Here is a 13,714-nt window from a genome sequence, read left to right on the forward strand (position 1 = left end):
GTATAACCTAGTACAAGTAAAAATAAACAGAGTATTATAAACATTCATGGTATTTGTAGTCTCACATTAATGTATCATTTTTGTCATCCTATTTTTACTGTTTTATAGTCTTAGGTAAAGTATTTCACTTAATTAAGCTGTCATACAATTCTAATTTCTCTTTAACTTGCCCTATTTTGGGGGAAGAGTTTATTGAATTACACTCAATATATAACATTTGTCAATATTCTAGCCAAAGGAAAAGGAAGTGGAGGAGTAAAAACAGCCAAGCTATATGCCTGGGTAGCACTTCAGTCATTACCAGAAGAAATGGTTATTAGTCCTTGTCTGTTGGACTTTCTGGAAAAGGCTCTGGAAACTATCCCAATTACTCCAATTGAAAGGAATTATACAGGTAAGCATTCTCCACATAAGCATTCTAACTTTAGATTTTGTTTCATAGAAGAATTTCTTAGTGCTATTGTACACTGTTATATAAAACACATTATAAAACTGGAGAAGAACCAGAAAGGTCATCTCATTCCTTTTTGTAGGTAAAGAACCCAAGCTGTAGTAAAGCTATATGATTATTTTTTTCAAGGATACAGCTAGATAGTAAAATCATTAATGATTGTATGTCATAGGGTAATGTGTTTCTTGCCTTGGAATCAGTTTGTGGAAAAAGCATAAGTGCTGTTTCTTGTTTTTAGCATGTGATATGATGGGAGGATTTAATTTGGAAAATGAACATGATTTTTCAGTAGGCAAGGATATGTAGACTGACAAACTTCAAAGCAACTTTCTAGTGTTGATACATCTTATATCAGTACTAGTTAGAGATAGGGATCTTCCAATGATTTGCCCTTGATATGGTTTAAAACTTGAACCTAAATATTTTAACAGCGGTCAGCTCACAAGATGAAGATATGGGACACTTTGAAATCCCAGATCCTATGGAGGAATCAACAACATCCCTAGTGTCATCTTCGACGTCTGCTTACTCTTCCTTTCCTGTAGATGTTGTGGTTTATGTGCGAGTTCAGGTGATGTGTCTCATTTCTTCATAAAGAAAAATATTTTTTTTGAAATTTCAACATTATTTCCCTTCAAAATTTCTGAGTGATAATCTCATGACTGATATGTCTACAATGGCTTAGAAGTTTGCTAAATCCTAGGAAATATATGTAAAAAGGTGTGTATATATTTGCTGTTCTGAGCAGTTTCATAGATTAGGAGTTTTCCATTTTTGGTTTTCAATCTCTTATGAAACAAAATTAAAATATATAAATTAAAGCATTTGAAAACATTTTATCTCTATTAAGTGTGGTACCCTTTGCTCTCACCATTGCATTCTCTGGACAGATTTACAACATAAGTAAGATACTATGGTACCTTTTACGGAGTTTATTAAAAGTTACGTAGTTTTAAAATATTTTATTCTTTAATGCAGTCTTATCAGTACACCTTCAGGAATATATATTATCTTTTGATTTAATGTATTTATTAAAGAGGGTTAGAAAGATACCTGTATCCAGACTTCAAATTCAGATTACCACTCAGTTAAAATTTTAAAATCAATCTGTAAGAAAAAGAAAAATGCTGATATCATCTGTTGCATGGACTTCTTTAGTAACAGTTTGGCCAAAAGATCTTTAGTCTGATACTCTGACGTTTTTTACTAGCTTATGTTAGAGGTTTGTTGAAAACATACTAAGTACTTGAAGGTTTGTGAAAACCTTTGTTACTAACACAGCAGTTTTTTCAGTGTTGTAGCATGGGATTACTTGATTTAAAAGGTTTGATTATTAGCAAAAATAGTATGGACACAAATATGTTTAAGGTTCTGCATTTTCCAAATGTCAGTGGGTCTTCAAATACTTAGCTTGTTATAGTCAAGATCTCAACTCTGTAGCCCAGGCTGGCATATACTCTAGGTTGGCCTTGAACTTGCAATAATCCTACTGCCCTAGAGCCGCTGAGAGCAGGGTATTCCTTTATACCTAGAATATTTAGTTTCATAAAGATTGTGCCATTCTGTTAATGTATTTTGGTTCATATGTCATCCTTCTGTTTTTATAAGTTATGACATTAAATTTAATTATTTCTAAATATCAGGTGATTAAATATAATACATTTGGTATATGTATGTAAAAATGAAATTATATAAAATTATGTTCGAATCTAATATGAATTTTTAACTATGAAGTTCCTAGAAATCTTTTTCCCCTGCTTTCTACACTTTAGCCTTCACAGATCAAATTTAGCTGTTTGCCAGTCTCAAGAGTAGAATGCATGCTGAAGCTACCGTCTCTGGACTTAGTGTTTTCTTCAAACCGAGGAGAACTGGAGACTTTGGGGACTACATACCCTGCAGAGACCTTATCCCCTGGTGGTAGTGCTCCTCAGAGTACAGCAAAAACCTCTGCCAGCAAAGCTGGAATGCCAGGTACAGAAATGTTAAGTCATCTGGTTCAAAGTACTATGTTTAAATAAATGCCAAATAGTTATTCATGTATATTTTAGATAGATTTAGAAAAACAAATTTTGTGATTTCCTTGTTTTTAAAAGTTGAGTAGTATTCCATTATGTAAATATGGAATACAGTTTCTGTATCCATTCCTCCATTGAGGGACACCTAGGTTGTTTCTAGCTTCTGGCTGTTATGAATTGAGCTGCTACAAACATGGTTGAGCAAATGTTCTTGTATACTTGAGCATATTTTGGATGTATGCCTAGGAGTGGTACTATTCCTTGAGGTAGCACTATTCCTAATTTTCTAAGAAAACGCCAGATTGATTTCCAAAGTGGTTGTACGAGTTTACATTCCCACCAGCATGTGTTCCTTTTCTCCCCATCCTTTCCAGCATGTGTTGTCACTTCAGTGGGTCTAAGATGGAATACTACTCAGCTTTTAAAAACAAGGAAGTCATGAAATTTGCAGGCAAATGGTTGGATCTAGAAAAGATCATCTTGAGTGAGGTAACCCAGAAGCAAAAAGACACACATGGTATATACTCACTCATAAGTGGATATTAAACATATAATATAGGATAAACATACTAAAATCTATACTCCTAAAGAAGCTAAACAATAAGGAATACCTTAGCAAAGATGCTTAATCTTCATTCAGAAAGGCAAACACGATAGACATCAGAAGCAAAAGACGACAGGGAACAGGACAGGAGCCTACCACAGACAGCCTCTGCAAGACTACTGATTGAGGTTTCAAAGCAGATGCTGAGACTCATAGCCAAACTTCAGGCAGAGTGCAGGGAATCTTATGAATGATGAGGGAGATAGAGCTGGAGGGCACAAGAGTTCCGAAAGGAGACCGACAGAGGCATAAAAACTGAGCCGTGGGGTCCCTGAAGAGAATGATATCCCAACCAAGGACAGTGCATCAAGAGGACCTAAAACCCCGGCTCAGATGTAGCCCATAGACTCAGTCTCCAAGTGGGTTCCCTAGTAAGGGAAGCAGGGGCTTTCTCTGGCATGAATTCAGTGTCTGATTCTCTAGTCACCTCCCCCTTGGAGGGTGCAGCCTTGCCAGGCCACAGAGGAAGACAATGCAACCAGCCAGTCCTGATGAGACCTAGGGTCAAATAGAAGGGGAGGAGGACCTCCCCTATCAGTGGACTAGAGGAGGGGGAGAAGAGGGAGGAAGGATGAGATTAGGAGGAGATAAGGGAAGAGGCCACAGCCAGGATACAAATTGAATAAATTATAATAAATGATAGTAATAATTTTTAAAATATAATAAATAAAATAAATAAATAAATAAGTTCAGTAGAAAGGTAAAATAAACAAAAGCAAAATATTAGAGATGTGTGACATTTTTAGAAAAAAATATATAGTAGAGCAGAGTTGTAAGTATATTTCATATACTAGTAGAATGAGTCCCTTTTATATTTTTAGTTCAACAGTAATTTGCATTGTAGTTTTAGCTTGCATGCCACTAGAAGCACTATGATAAGAATACTAACAAATCATGAATCTGTGTGCTTTTGAATGCTTTGTGTCATGTTGAATTATGCAATTTAGGAACAATGGGTTTTGCAAATAGAAAATAAGAGATGCTATTACGAAGATCTATCCTTATCAAAATTTTATATACAAAGTAGCACTTGTGTTTTCTAAAATGGTGAATTTTGCTGTCTACCTCATTTGTTTCATGAAAGTTCTTACTGTAAAGTACAGTTGGGGATTTCTTGATTTCTAGCACTCCTTCCTAACTGAAAGCTCTTTGCCCATAAGTCATATAAAAATACAAATATAAATAAGAGCAATATTGGCTAGTTTGAGTGGGAATTGACAGTAGAATTGAAATGTCATTAAAACAGAGATTCTTAACCAAGGGCTGCAGATGCCTTCAACAACCGAGGGGCTCTGACTAGATACTGATGGGGAAGCCAGAAACGGTGTGCAAATATCCGGAAAGGCCTTTTCAAAAAGAATTATTTGACCTAAAATGCAAAATATGTGAATGGAATCCTGAACTACAGTTTCAAGAGAAGCATGGAACCTGTTGAAGGGAAATCAGCCTTCAGATTTGGAAGTAATCACTCAGGGGTTAGGTCTTGGTTTTTGTGCAGTTATCTTGAATTCATATTTTTAGCCTTATGTTTGGCTTTTTCTTTTTGTTTTTTTTGAGACAGGGTTTCTCTGTGTAGCCTTGGCTGTCCTGGACTCATTTTTTAGACCAGGCTGACCTCAAACTCACAAAGATCCGCCTGCCTCTGACTCCCTGAATGCTGTGATCACAGGTGGGCGCAGCCGTGCCTGGTTATGTTTGGCTTTTTGAGAAATAGTGTGTTAGTGCTTGTCGACTTCTTGGTGTGTGGTGATGTTCGGATGTCTCTTACTTACAGGTTCATCAGGATTAGGCAGTCCACTTGGCCGAAGTCGACACAGCAGCAGTCAGTCAGATCTGACTGGCTCCAGCAGCAGCTCATCTGGCCTGAGCTTCACTGCCTGCATGTCTGACTTTTCCCTATATGTGTTTCACCCCTATGGTGCAGGGAAACAGAAATCTACTGTCTCTGGTCTCACATCTGGATCAGGAGGACTAGGTATATTTTCTCATTTCTGTCTTTTGTTAAATTTTTAAGCTTTCTTTTCTTAGACCACATTACCTTAAATAGTGGGTATAGACCAACATCAGAACCCTGTATTTTTTTCACTTTGATAATACCTATTTTATCCCTATTTTATAAGTAAAAACTTGAACAAGAAATTCAGATAAACTGATTATACAAGGATTTAAAACTCAATGCTTGTTAAACAATATGTATAGCTTAGTATACAAAGATAGAAGAGTTTTCTTATACTACATATTTAAATATACTTTCAAATCGCTTTGTATAAAATTATAATCCATAAAAAGTAAAAATTTAAAGTATGTAGGTTATGCTTGGTAATTTTAAATAAGATTATTAAACCATCATTTAATAAAACTAAATCTGTATTTTAAAGTTCAGGTTTCACTACTGAATATTTCTTACAGTCATACAAGTGAGTTTGTCAAAATTGCAACTTATTTATATGGGCTTCAACATACCTAAACCACTGTGTGAAATGCAAATGCTCTTTAGAGTATTCTGTCTAAATTATTCCTAATTTAACTACTTTTGATTGGTGACATGTTACAGTATACTGGATAATTTTCATTAACTAGTTGTATGCATACATACACATCTGTATTTACATGTGCATACATGTGGGCATTTTTCTTGTTTTTTTTTTTTCAGGGAATGTGGATGAAGAACCTACTTCAGTCACTGGTCGAAAAGACTCACTAAGTATAAACCTTGAGTTTGTAAAAGTGAGCTTGTCTCGGATAAGGCGCTCAGGGGGTGCCTCATTTTTTGAAAGTCAGTCTGTAAGCAAGTCTGCAAGCAAAATGGACACTACATTAATCAATATATCTGGTAACCAATATATCTGGTATTTTAGTTCAACAGTAAACCTGGTATTTCATAGGTTTTAAATTAAGATATTACTGTTTTAAACAATAATATCTATTTTTAATATAATTTTTATTTTTATATTAATTACAGGTTATTTACTTTGTATCCCAGCTGTAGCCCCCTCCTTCATTCCCTCCCTATTCCACCCTCCCTCCCTCATCTCCTCCCTGCCCCTTTCCAAGTCCACTGATAGGGAGGTCCTCCTCCCTTTCCATCTCACCCCAGGTCTCATCAGGACTAGCTGCAATGTCCTCTTCTGTGGCCTGGCAAGATTGCTCCTCCCCCAGGGGGTGGGGAGAACGTCAAAGAGCCCTCCACTGAGTTCATGTCAGAAACAGTCCCTGTTCCCCTCACTAGAGAAACCCACTTGGATTCCAAGCTTCCATGAGCTATGTCTGAGTACAGGTTTTAGGAATAACCTCTATTTTAAATAGTGCTTAAATATTAAGTACACTAAACATTAAGTGTAGTGATAAAGGAAAGAATTTCAGCCCAGCCTACAAGACTCTCAACTCAGGCTACTAGTGTTAGAAATGTTTTTAGGTAGGTATATTCAAGGGCACAAACATGCTAAATTAAAGAACAAAAATTCTTTTTTTTTTTTGCCTCTTTGTAGTTATGAATCCATAAAATTTGTAAATGTGTTTTTAGTTGGAGATATTTGCAACACTAAAAATGGAATGAGTAGCCTTAATAAAAGTTCTACTTTATATAATTAGGTCTTAGGCCAGTCATTTTTTTCTCTTTGCATTATAACTTGAATACTTAAAATTAATGCATATAATCATCTTGGGAATTTAGGATACTAAGTGAAAACTTTTGTAATAATCAGTTTCACTAATATAGCATGTTTCCTTAACATGATAATCAGTTAACAAATATCCTAAACCTATGTTTTTTTATTAAATTTTTTATATTAATTACAGTTTATTTACTTTGTATCCCAGCTGTAGCCTCTTCCCTCATTCCCTCACAATCACACCCTCCCTCCCTCATCTCCTCCCTGCCCCTCTCCAAGTCCACTGATAGGGGAGGTCCTCCTCCCCTTTCACCTGACCATAGCTTATCAGGTCTCATCAGGACTGGCTGCAGTGTCCTCCTCTGTGACCTGGCAAGGCTGCTTCCCACTCCGGGGGCGGGGGGGAGTCAAAGAGCCAACCATTGAGTTCATGTCAGAGACAATCCCTGTTTCCCTTACTAGGGAACCCACTTGGATAATGAACTACCATGGGCTACATCTGAACACAGGATGATCTTTTCCAGATCTCACCATTTACCTGCAAATTTCATGATTTCCTTGTTTTTTATTGCTGAGTAATATTCCATTGTGTAGATATACGACAATTTGTGCATCCATTCCTCCACTGAGGGGCATCTGGTCTATTTCCAGTTTCTGGCTATTACAAATAATGCTGCTACAAACATGGTTGAACAAATATCCTTATTGTGTACTTGAGAATCTTTTGGATATATGCCTAGGAGTGGTATAGCTGGATCTTGAGGAAGCACTATTCCTAGTTGTCTGAGAAAGCGCCAGATTGATTTCCAGAGTGGTTGTACAAGTTTACATTCCCACCAGCAGTAGAGGAGGGTTCCCCTTTCTCTACAACCTCTCCAGCATGTGTTGTCTCTTGAGTTTTTGATCTTAGCCATTCTGATGGGTGTAAGGTGAAATCTTAGGGTTGTTTTGATTTGCATTTCCCTGAAGGCTAATGAGGTTGAGCATTTCTTTAAGTGTTTCTCTGCCATTCGATATTCCTCTACAGAGAATTCTCTGTTTAGCTCTGTACCCCATTTTTTAATTGGATTACTTGATTTTTTGCTGTTTAACTTCTTTAGTTCTTTATATATACTGGATATTAGCCCTCTGTCATATAAAGGGTTGGTGAAGATCTTTTCCCAATCTGTAGACTGTCGTTTTGTTTTGAGGACAGTATCCTTTGCTTTACAGAAGCTTTTCAGTTTCATGAGGTCCCATTTATTGATTGTTGCTCTTAGAGCCTGTGCTGTTGGTGTTCTGTTCAGGAAATTGTCTCCTGTGCCAATGAGTTCAAGGGTATTCCCCACTTTTTCTTCTAAGCAGTTTAGTCTGTCTGGTTTTATGTTGAGGTCTTTGATCCACTTGGACTTTAATTTTGTGCAGGGTGATAAGTATAGATCTATTTGCATTTTTCTACATGTAGACTTCCAGTTAGACCAGCACCATTTGTTGAAGATGCTGTCTTTTTTCCATTGAATGGATTTGGCATCTTTGTCAAAAATCTATTCGATTCCATTGATCCACCAGTCTGTTTCTATGCCAGTACCATGCAGTTTTTAGTATTGTTGCTCTCTAGTACAGCTTGTGATCAGGGATTTGGTCCCACCATTTCTAAGCCTATGTTTTATAGTTGACTTTTGTCAGGCACTATGCTAGGTTACTGGTGTGAACAGACATGAGTAATGCAAGGTCTCATATGTGGACAAAATAAAAATACCACACACTATATTTTGTGTTTTCTATCATAGAGGTTCCAAAAATGGGGGGGGGGTCCTTTGGAGCATTCTTGCCTGCTATGGCTGTATCAAGAGGTTTAACTAAACACTTTATTGTACAGAGTGGATGGAGCAGAAGTCCTGGCTAAAAGTAAAGATCAAATAGACCAGGAGCATATTGTGGCTCAGGTTGAACTGAGGGATCAGATTTTTATACTTCAGGTGATAAGAAGCCATTAGAGATTTTTAAAGAAATGGGATGATGCTTCAGTTTGATATTTTAGAAAGAGAGTTGATGGTACTACATAAGATAGGGAAAAATGCATGAGAAGGTTATTTAATCTGTAATAGTGAGTGAAAATCTGATTATAACAGTAAAAAGGGAAAGATGGGAATAGCTTGAAGAATAAGAGAAGAAAATCCCAAGGTCACATAAAGAGTAATAGAAGGCAGAAGGTAGGTTTGAGCTTACATGATTTGGAGGGGAATGTTGAAGCCACTAACTTAAATAACTGTAAAACAAACTGAAGTGAGAGTGAGTATAGACCTAGCAGTGGTCAGCTGGCTACCAAGCCTCGGTGTATGGATTCAGGCACTGTGCCCCTGAAGTCATTGGCATGCCAATATAAAGAAGCTGTGGAAGAGGAACAGAAGACAAAGGAGGCAGGAGAATGATGCCAAACAGAGCCCCTGAAGGCAGCCGTAAGGATGCTTTTCATGTGAAAGCTTCTGCCCGAGAACCGAAGGGAAATGAGTTAGTTCTTCCTTCCACACAGCTATGTGCTTTGCAATTCTTTGTGCAAACTCATATTCCAGTTCATACTGTTGACTTATTTTCCGATTTGAGATGATCCCTGTGCTGAGCTGAAGGCTTACTATATAGCTAATCTCTAGATCATCCCTGATAGCTGCGACAGAGAATAATAGAGCCCTAATTTGCTGTCTCTCCAAGAAAGGGACACAGAGCTAATGGTCTTAGAGTGTACTGTTTCTATAACTTGAAGAAAGACATAAAATCACTGGTATTTCATGGTTTAGAACAGGAAGTATATTCAGCTCTGTAACACCATGTCTGAAAACTAAAGTGTTAAGAGGTTTAGAAGTATGTTCTAACAAACTTTATTTCTTCATCAGCTGTTTGTGATATAGGGTCTGCTTCATTCAAGTATGATATGCGCCGACTCAGTGAAATCCTGGCATTTCCAAGAGCTTGGTATAGGAGAAGTATTGCAAGGCGCCTGTTCCTTGGAGACCAAACTGTAAATTTGCCAAGTAAGCTTGTTGTGTAATAATTGGATTTCTCTTAATTTGGGTTAAAGAAAACAAGATCCTTAATAATAACATAAATTTTAACTTACATTGTAAGCTATACCATGTAATTCTTTCATTTGTTCAAAGAATGTCTGTCGAGTCCTTCTAATAGCAAGCCCTAGGAACCAGACAGTGCCTTACTCTTTGTAAGATTACCTGCTAACATTTTATTCTCTAAGAATTTACTCTGTAATCCTTGTAAATTTGAAACTGCAAGTTTAATTAATTAATTAGCTAAAGCATGAAAAAGGAAAATATTGAAGACATACTACCTGTTTTGCCCCCATCTCTTTCTTGATCTTAGATACTGTTATAGGTATTGTTATGTTGAGCTGAAGAGGTTATGAAGTGAAGAGTACAGTTAGCCTGATACAGTGGAAAATGTAAAACAATCTCATGAGATCTAGTCTCTCTCCTGTCATAGGGCTAAAATATTTTTTTCCCTTCTGCTGCAGTTTCTGCCAGAATTAAATAAAATACTGGATTGCTCTCTACAGATTATTTACTGCCATCCAGTATTCAAATAGAGAAGTGGAAGGAATATGTCATGTAGTTAGAAATAGTGTCTGGGTAAAAGGACTTTTCTCACTTAATGTTCTTAACTGTGACTTTTATTTTGTTTTGCCTTCTACTGTTATGCTAGCATCTGGTCCAGGCACACCTGATTCCATTGAAGGGGTGAACCAGCACCTTTCTCCTGAGTCATCAAGGAAAGCATACTGCAGGACATGGGATCAGCCAAGTCAGTCAGCCTCTTTCACCCATATGCCTCAGTCACCCAATGTGTTCAGTGAGCACATGACCAATAATACCATGTCACCAGGGACAGCAGCACAGAGCCTCAAGTCTCCCGCTTCTATAAGATCTAGGAGTGTGTCAGACTCTTCGGTTCCTAGAAGAGGTAACACTGTTCTTTTTGTGCTGTCCATGTGATTATGCCTAAATGTATCAATATGAATGTTAAAGTTTTTGGTACAACCAAGACTAAAGTATGATGAGCAAAGTCAGTACTTGGTTTGCACACTGAATCCATTTGATGAAATGCCAGGTACCCAGCCAGTGCCTCTATTTCAGAATGCTCCCTGCCTTTGAGGCTTCTATTTGACTGAAACACTTTTTGGTTTTCTCTTTTGTGAAGAAAATCCTAGTGTGATGAATTATCTGTGCAGTTATATCTCAAGCTGTATATATCCCATGCACACGGAGCTCCCTCATCTCTCCTGTTTTAGAAGCAATGTAGCTACTATTAAATAGTTAGTCTCATACAAGAATATCATGTTTACCTTTTAGATTATAGAAACTAGGGTTTTACTTTGTAATAAGCTTTGCTTTGTGTGAATAAGTGTGTGGTTTTCTGCCTTTAGATTCAATTTCAAAAACATCAACTCCTGTTAACAAATCAAACAAAGCAGCAAGCCAGCAAGGAACACCATGGGAGACACTTGTTGTATTCGCTATCAACTTGAAACAACTAAACGTTCAAATGAATATGAGTAATGTCATGGGAAATACAACGTAAGCTATTCAGATAAAATATATCTGATAACATTTTAAATGTTTCTTATGGTGTTGTAAATCAGGTCAAACCTTTTAAATGTAGAAATTTTGAGACAATAAATAAGTAAAAAGTGGTAAACTTTTTATTCCCAAAATGGCTTATTGTAAGGATCCTGTAATACAAATAATATGGAACATTCCCAAAGGAAAATTATAAGAGGATAGTTTTCTAGCTACAAAGCTTCGTTTTAATATTCAAACATCTGCCACATACTTTTTAGTTCAAATATGTGTTGAGCTGGGTATGGTATCCCAGCACTCAGGAGACTGAGATAGGATCATTTGAGTTGCAGTATTCAAGGCCAGCTTCAACAACTCAGTGAGGTCCTGACTCAAAAAGGAGGAAAATATTCATTGTCCAATTGGATCTTCTACTTAATCTGATTTAACTACTGTTTTTAGTTCATATTACCAGCCACTTATCTAACAACCTTTTCTTCTTTTTAGTTGGACAACTAGTGGTTTGAAAAGCCAAGGTCGGCTTTCTGTAGGAAGTAACCGCGATCGAGAGATTAGCATGTCTGTTGGTCTGGGAAGGTCACAATTAGATTCCAAAGGAGGAGTAGTTGGTGGGACGATTGATGTCAATGCTTTGGAGATGGTTGGTATGTTGGAATTTTTACAAATCAGTAGCTTATCTTCAAACATGTTGGAAAAAAGTTTTAGAAAGTTGAATTTGATATGTTTTAACATGAGTGTTTCTATGGAAAGTAATTATTATTTTTATTTTAGCTCATATATCTGAACATCCAAATCAGCAACCCAGCCACAAAATACAGATTACCATGGGTTCTACTGAATCTCGGGTTGATTACATGGGCTCAAGTATCCTCATGGGTATCTTCAGTAATGCTGATCTTAAGCTTCAGGATGAATGGAAAGTAAACTTATATAACGCTTTGGATTCAAGCATGACTGATAAAAGGTATTTATTAGGATGCCTCCTTCTGAAAACTTCATGTGATTGCCCTAAACATTTTTTAACACTCAGGGAAAGGAGGAGGAGTTCATTTTTTCTACAGTTGTATTTTATATTATATAACTAATGAAAATGAAAAGGCTGGGCAGGGGGGATAATTATTCTTGCATTACTTTATTTTCTCTGAAGTTTACGATACAAATTCTGTTTCATGCTCTAGTGAGATTTTTGTGCATGGAGATTTGAAGTGGGATATTTTTCAAGTAATGATATCAAGGTCAACCACACCAGACCTGATAAAAATAGGAATGAAGCTTCAAGAGTTTTTCACACAACAGTTTGATACTAGTAAACGAGCTCTGTCGACCTGGGGACCTGTTCCTTATCTTCCACCCAAGACAATGACAAACAACCTGGAGAAAAATTCACAAGAACAATGTAAGAATTAGAACTCAACATTGATATAGTCTTTGTCTTCCTTGTGTGTTATATTCTTAAGGAACCTATATATGCCATCCTTTGAAAGCATCCTGTGGCTTCTCTATTCCATCCACTCAGCAGAAAACTGACTATGCTCCTAATAATGGCATCAGCTGCCTTTGTGAAGGTATTATGTTTTACAACCACCACAGTTTACCTGCATCATGCTCACTTTGTGACAGTGTTATATTCTGGTTTGTGGCAATGGCTAGGAAGCAAAATAACTGAGTCTATTAACTTTGATATTAGGTGGGCTATTATCTTTCATCCAGTAATTGACAAATTAGCGTGTATTTATTCAGCAACAGCTGTATGCTTCAGTACTTCTCTAGGCACAAGAATTGCAAGATAACAAACCTCATGAATTTTATATTCAAATAGGAAATGGAGACTATAATTAAATACATTAAATAATTAATGATATTAAATGACATGGTTTCAGGAAGATTTAAGTGATTATTTAAAAACAAAACAAGGGTAGGATATAAAGAAGGCTACAGTGAAAGAATGGCTAGTTCAGAAAAGATGATCAGGGGAGGCTTTTTCTAAAGTGACATGTTAGTAGAAATAAGTCAGTGGCTGTAAGAACTGAGATAAAATATGGGGGAAAGTTTTGGACAGAGGGCCATGGAGGTCTGGAGCTCCTGTTGTTCCTCATAAAGTTGGCTAATTTGAGAATTATTGTTGGATCTGGTGGCATAGTTCTTTAATCTTAACTACTTGAGAAGCTGAGGCAGGAAAATCACAAGCTCAAGGCCAGCTTGGACAGTTTAAGAGTAAGACTCTGTCTCAGAATGCAATGGTCACAATGGTCTGTGGATAGGGACATGCCTTATATGTCCTCAATGGATGGGATTTGAGGGGAAATGAGAGAGTCATTAAAATAACCTGTCTCGGTTATCTCCATGCATTGTCCTTGTTTAGAGTATATCAGTCTCAGACAAGACCCCTGTGCCCAGATTTTTTGGTTCTGTTGCTCTCCTTGTGGAGCTCCTGTACCCTCCAGGTCTTTCTGTCTCCCCCTTCT

At 37.0% G+C, this 13,714-nt stretch overlaps 1 protein-coding gene across 7 annotated transcripts in view; it reads left to right on the forward strand.

Moving 5' to 3' along the window:
* The window catches only part of Bltp1 (bridge-like lipid transfer protein family member 1), a 210,274-nt gene that overhangs the window by 177,921 nt on the left and 18,639 nt on the right, over positions 1–13,714 (forward strand). For all 7 annotated transcript variants that reach the window (XM_055626230.1, XM_055626234.1, XM_055626233.1 and 4 more), the window contains 11 exons: positions 233–394; positions 883–1,022; positions 2,224–2,425; positions 4,848–5,048; positions 5,727–5,906; positions 9,555–9,692; positions 10,375–10,632; positions 11,096–11,246; positions 11,736–11,893; positions 12,021–12,213; positions 12,428–12,645. In XM_055626230.1, the coding sequence (XP_055482205.1) occupies positions 233–394; positions 883–1,022; positions 2,224–2,425; positions 4,848–5,048; positions 5,727–5,906; positions 9,555–9,692; positions 10,375–10,632; positions 11,096–11,246; positions 11,736–11,893; positions 12,021–12,213; positions 12,428–12,645 (2,001 nt within the window). The remainder of the gene's footprint in view (positions 1–232; positions 395–882; positions 1,023–2,223; positions 2,426–4,847; positions 5,049–5,726; positions 5,907–9,554; positions 9,693–10,374; positions 10,633–11,095; positions 11,247–11,735; positions 11,894–12,020; positions 12,214–12,427; positions 12,646–13,714) is intronic.

Source organism: Psammomys obesus, unplaced genomic scaffold (assembly GCF_907164565.1).
Source record: "Psammomys obesus unplaced genomic scaffold, mPsaObe1.curated_primary_1811, whole genome shotgun sequence".
Classification (NCBI taxonomy): Eukaryota; Metazoa; Chordata; class Mammalia; order Rodentia; family Muridae; genus Psammomys; species Psammomys obesus.